At 45.3% G+C, this 5,000-nt stretch overlaps 2 protein-coding genes across 3 annotated transcripts in view; one reads left to right on the forward strand and one right to left on the reverse strand.

Annotated features, from left to right (window-relative positions):
* The window catches only part of LOC307227394 (uncharacterized protein), a 5,190-nt gene extending 2,371 nt beyond the window's left edge, over positions 1–2,819 (forward strand). The window contains exons 4-7 of one of the 2 annotated variants that reach the window (XM_079996694.1): positions 416–474; positions 569–661; positions 1,741–1,833; positions 1,928–2,819. In XM_079996694.1, coding sequence (XP_079852820.1) covers positions 416–474; positions 569–661; positions 1,741–1,833; positions 1,928–1,978 — 296 coding nt within the window. In that variant the 3' untranslated portion in view covers positions 1,979–2,819. The remainder of the gene's footprint in view (positions 1–415; positions 475–568; positions 662–1,740; positions 1,834–1,927) is intronic. The other variant, XM_079996695.1, reaches the window with a different exon arrangement.
* A 507-nt stretch (positions 2,820–3,326) lies between these two features.
* Positions 3,327–5,000, reverse strand: part of rd3 (retinal degeneration 3, GUCY2D regulator) — a gene marked incomplete at its 5' end in the record, with an annotated part of 1,978 nt that continues 304 nt past the window's right edge. The window contains one exon of the mRNA XM_079996693.1: positions 3,327–3,802. Coding sequence (XP_079852819.1) covers positions 3,421–3,802 — 382 coding nt within the window. The 3' untranslated portion in view covers positions 3,327–3,420. The remainder of the gene's footprint in view (positions 3,803–5,000) is intronic.

Here is a 5,000-nt window from a genome sequence, read left to right on the forward strand (position 1 = left end):
CCACTGAGGTTACTTAACACAGGAATTGAGGACTTAATGATCATAAAAAACACTTTCTTCCACAGAGCAACAAGGGGGAGCGCAAGAGCAGAAATTTTCATTGAATGCGCTATTTAACTGTAATATACACACTCTGACCCAGAATCAGGTCATATGCAAGTGGTTTAACACCCATTTATTCACAAACATGCTGTGTGTCATGGAGAGGGGCAGCCACCATTCGGCCGTGCCCCAGGCCAGTGTCAAACGTCTTTCCTCGCCGACTAACCGGGACCAATGGTATAGCTCATGCGCCATGGTATCATCACGTCTAGGCGGGATTCTGACTTGGAGGCGTTCAGTCGTGAGCCCACAGATTGTATGTATTTCAATGTGTAAAACTAATTCCAGTGATTTCAAATTCCCCTCATTCAAGATTCCCGAAGTAAATCCAGGAAGCAGTCCAAGAAAAGGAAAAAAGAGAAGCAGAAAAAGGTAAGCCTCAAGACCTTAAGGGTGAGAAAGGAAAAATAAAGTCTGTGCTCTTACTAGTGTGAGTAACAGCCACACGTGTTTTATGTTGTCGTAGCAGAAAGGGAAGAAGGAGAAGAGACATAAACGTAAAAAGGACAAGAAAATGAAAGGAAAAGAGGAATGCTCCGGACCCGTTCAGATCTCCAAGGTAAATACAGCCTGCAACCGTCCACCTGAGAGGATGTGGGGTTAGGAACCTTGTCCAACTTTGTTTCCTGCCTAAATCTAGATTACGGTTACATTTGTTACACATGGTATATTGTGGGAGGAATCTCGGTGATCTAAATCAAGAATACTCAACAGTACATATTTATTTGATAAATACATACTGTATTTAGATTTATTTTATACTTAAGTACTTTTCATTGAGCTGTAAGGGGTGTGTGTATCCAGTTTTCCCAGACGCACCCATTAGCTTTTATGTCGCTGTTACTCAGGCGCTAGAATTGGGTCGGTTTACAGTTTTGCAAGTCCAATTTGGTGTACAAGCCTAAAGCGCTTTTATTATATGCAAACCGACAACCGTTATTTGTCATTTATGAGACGTTCGGGCAAATAAATAAGTCGCCTACATCAGCAACCTGTGCCGACGGCGTTACCGCGCTAAATCCAACTTGAATTGCATTAGTAATAAGCGATATGACAACGTGATTAACAGAATATTATGTCTGTTTATAAAGGGACTAACAGAGCCAGCGCCCACACAGCCCCGCCTCCTCTCTCTCACAGTGCTGTCATCTTTTCATCACTCGTTTCATTCCCTCCGTTTTGTTATGGTGTTAGTTCATTTAACATGCGGAGCCTCCGCGACCGGTTTTGGTTGACAAAGAAAACAGCAGGAGGGCTGTTTGGAAATACTTTGCGTTTGAGGCAAAACGTTGACCTAACTTAGAGAATTAGAGTGGAGGTTTTTTTTGTTTTTTTTCCCCCTCCAGTTTCTCAAGTTGCGCTAGGCCGACTGACATACTGGTAGTACTGTCGGACTCAAATTGGTTGCATGAGTTTGTATTTCCCAATGCATCCGGGAGCCTTGATCGGACGCGGAAATTTCCGCGTTGCAGCTTTTCACCTGTAGAATCCAACTCACCACAGGAATTAATGAACCTCTGGTTTGGTTTCTTGTCGTTTGTCGGATTCAGTGTAAAGCCAGCTTGAACCTGGAAGCTTTTCCGTGGCAGTGTCCCTCCAGCCCTCCGTTAAATTAACCACCTTTCTTACCTCTTTCAGTACTTGAAGGAAAGAAAGAAAGGAGGCAAGTACAGCATGATCTCGGGCAAGAAGATAAAGATGAAGGTGAAGAAGTCAAAGAAAGACAAACAGGTACCTCGACTCTGTGCGACCATTCGAGCGTTGCGTTCCCCGTCAGCATCACTGTGACGCCTCATAACTTGCGTGTGGCTTTTTTCTTCTCCAGGCAGAAAAAAACCGCGCAGAGCTACTTGAATTCCTCAACTCCACGCTGTGACGCCTCGCCAGAGAGGATGCGCAAATTCGGCTCGGACAGGCCAGTTTCCCCCCGCTCCCTAACTCGTTGGACTTCAGGAAACAGCACGCCAGTCCCCGCCAGTTTCACACGGCGAACGCCAGCGGTTGTCCCGTGGGTTGGGTAGAAGTCCAGAATCGGCCACAAACTGAAAAACTTGAATCTTTTGGCCCGGGGTGCACTGTTGTGACCCTGCGTGCACTGTTGTGACCCTGCGTTCAGACAGTGAGCAACCACACCACGGTGTGACACCTCCCACTGTGCACCGCTTAGTTTAAGCGCCCAAACAAAAAAAGCTCCACTGGTAATGCATCGATGCATCTTTTAATTTGTCAGAACAAATTCCATTTTTTTTTTTTTTCCTCAAGTTGCTTGCTGTGTGAATGCATGGTTACTGCTGAGGTTATTTTTTATTTTTTTGTTTGTTTTTCTCTTTCCCCCTCAGTGTGCGAAAGGTATGATAACATTTTTTGTTTGAACTAGCCATTTCATTTTCCATTTGCGTATTTAGCTTTTATGTTTTGGTAATTCCATGTCATACTAAGAAGCTTCTCGTCAAAATAATTACGTTTTCACCCCGCGTCATTTTCGTGAATACAATCTCTTCGCCGTAGTCATGTTGATAACGTAACGTATAGCTCTAGTTACGCGTCTACTTTTGTTATGAATAGTCTCATCAGCCGCCATGTCGATTCAGCCGGAACTTCCAATGAAAAACGCAGACTCCTCCGGGTGTTAAACCAACATTCAGCTTTATTTGGATGATGGCGTTTCCCTGTTGTATATTGTATTGAGACATGTAAAGATACAGCAATAAACTGCTGGAAGGATTCCATAATACTGTGTTCCGCTCTTGTCTCACAACCAGTACATTATGTTAGCCACATGTAGGAAATAATGGTTTTCTTTTGTCCCTCAGTCTCAGATGAAAAATACAAAAGCAGCTCATACTGTTTGCCCTTGCACCTCCAAATTGATTAGTTATTGTACAGAACTCTTTGTGTATGACTTAAAAACATCAGATCAGTAAGGACTTTGATCATGGAATATTGTTCGGGTTAATCATTAACCTAACTTGATCATCTTAACACCGTGTAGTCGCCATCAGTGCTTCTATGCCGAAGAAGAACAAAATGTGATCATTCATTCAAGAAGAACATGCAGAAGTCACGAAAGATGGTCGGCCTTCCTGTACATCTACTGAACAAAATGCACCCTGGTCGCGGTGTACTTTGCAACTTCAGTTTAAAAGGTTGTTGTATGGGGGATTAAAAGCTAATTTCTCTCATGCTGACAGTAGGCAGGGACATGCACTGTGTGTTCTTACACAGCCCCAAATCGAAGGGGGCGGAGGAGGATCCAGAAGATCCCTCTCACTGGCAGTGCACCCTCACTGTCCCGCAGAGAGCCCCTGGGGGGGGGGCTCAGACCATTCTGCTGGTGCTTAGTCCTTTGTATCTGAAGTCCGGCATGCTCCACACCCTCTGGGCCCTCTCCTCCCTCTCCATCCCCCGCTCCACGTCCTCTGACACCGTCTTCAGGTCGTTGATCGCCATCTCCTCCACCACCGCCCTGTCGGCCGCGGGCGAGGTCAGGCCCACCGTGCTGCCGAACGGATTGATCTTGATGCGCGAGCGGAAGTTCATGAGAGACATGCTCATGGCCCGCTTGTTGCTCCACTGGCGGGCGAGACGATGCGCCTCCTCCTCCTCCTTCCGGCTCTCCACCGTCTCCAGGAGAACGGCGCGGAACAGGCCCGAGACCTCTTGCACCTCTGGCTCGTTGGCCACCAGAGCCTCGCGGAACCTGGATGCGGCGAGAGAGGAGGGGCAGCGTGTTTTGCTTAAAATATTTCTACTTGCAGTTATTATACACTACTGTACGAGGAGGACCGGCTTTCCTAGTGTCTCTGCTTCCTCACCAAACTGGTTTTCGAGGTTCATTCACCGGTAGATCACTGGTATGACCAGGGAACCCCTTCTAGGCCCTTAGTAGGCTTTTGGAGTGATTGTGGCCAGTAGATATTTTATTTAATATGTTAAATTTGGCTGGGGTGGACTTAATACTCCTACTTTATTCCATTTCACATCGGTATCTCAACTCTTTACTCTGCTACATGTACAGTTAGTGTCTGTTACCTGAAAATCTTTTCTGCTGCCAATTGGAGAAACCTTGAAACACACGACACAATCTCAGTCAACAATGAAAACAAAAGTGAGTTTGCCATTTGGCCTTTATGAGCTCACATCAGCATTGGGAAATATTCCAATTATCACCTTGACATGAAAAGTGTGAAATCATAACAAGGCATCGGGGACAATGACTCAGCAGCTTGAAATTTCCTCGAACAGACGCCGGTAAACAAGCTCAGTGAGTCTCTTGGCTGCTCAGGGGCAGGTGAGAGAGAGAGATTTGCCAGAGAATCAGCTTATCTAATCTAACATCAAGGACAAAATCACTGAAGCTTTGATTCAAAAACCCAGATTTTCTTTCATTGTTGTGTGTGTGTGTGTGTGTGTGCGTGCGTGTGCTCTACTTGTTAGGACCGGCCTCCCAATGGACTATTTTTTGGTTTACCTGTGTGTGTGTGTGTGTGTGTGTGTATGTGTGTGTGTGTGTGTGTGTGTGTGTGTGTGTGTGTGTGTTTTTCATGGTTTGTGGTTTCCCATATTGTGACCCTCCCCCACTGAGTAAGTTACAGTAGCATCTATGTGGATGGTGGAAATCCTACAGTACAGAGTGCAAAAATAGCCATAAAAGGTGTAATTTTTAACAAGACAATAAATCAATGTTTGAGTGTGTATGAGGCAGGGGTTATTTGGGGGTTGTTGCATTGTGGGTCCAGTGGACAGTGACGGTGGAATTATAGTCTCCGTCAATTTAGAACAATTAGGGTCTTTTAGAAATCAGAGATGAAAGAGTTGATTCCCTGTAGTGTTATCTTATCTTATCCATACAGAGGAACATATCTTTACTATGTCTACGAGACAAAAGCCTCCTCCTT

Source organism: Zeus faber, assembly GCF_960531495.2.
Source record: "Zeus faber genome assembly, chromosome: 2".
NCBI lineage: Eukaryota > Metazoa > Chordata > Actinopteri > Zeiformes > Zeidae > Zeus > Zeus faber.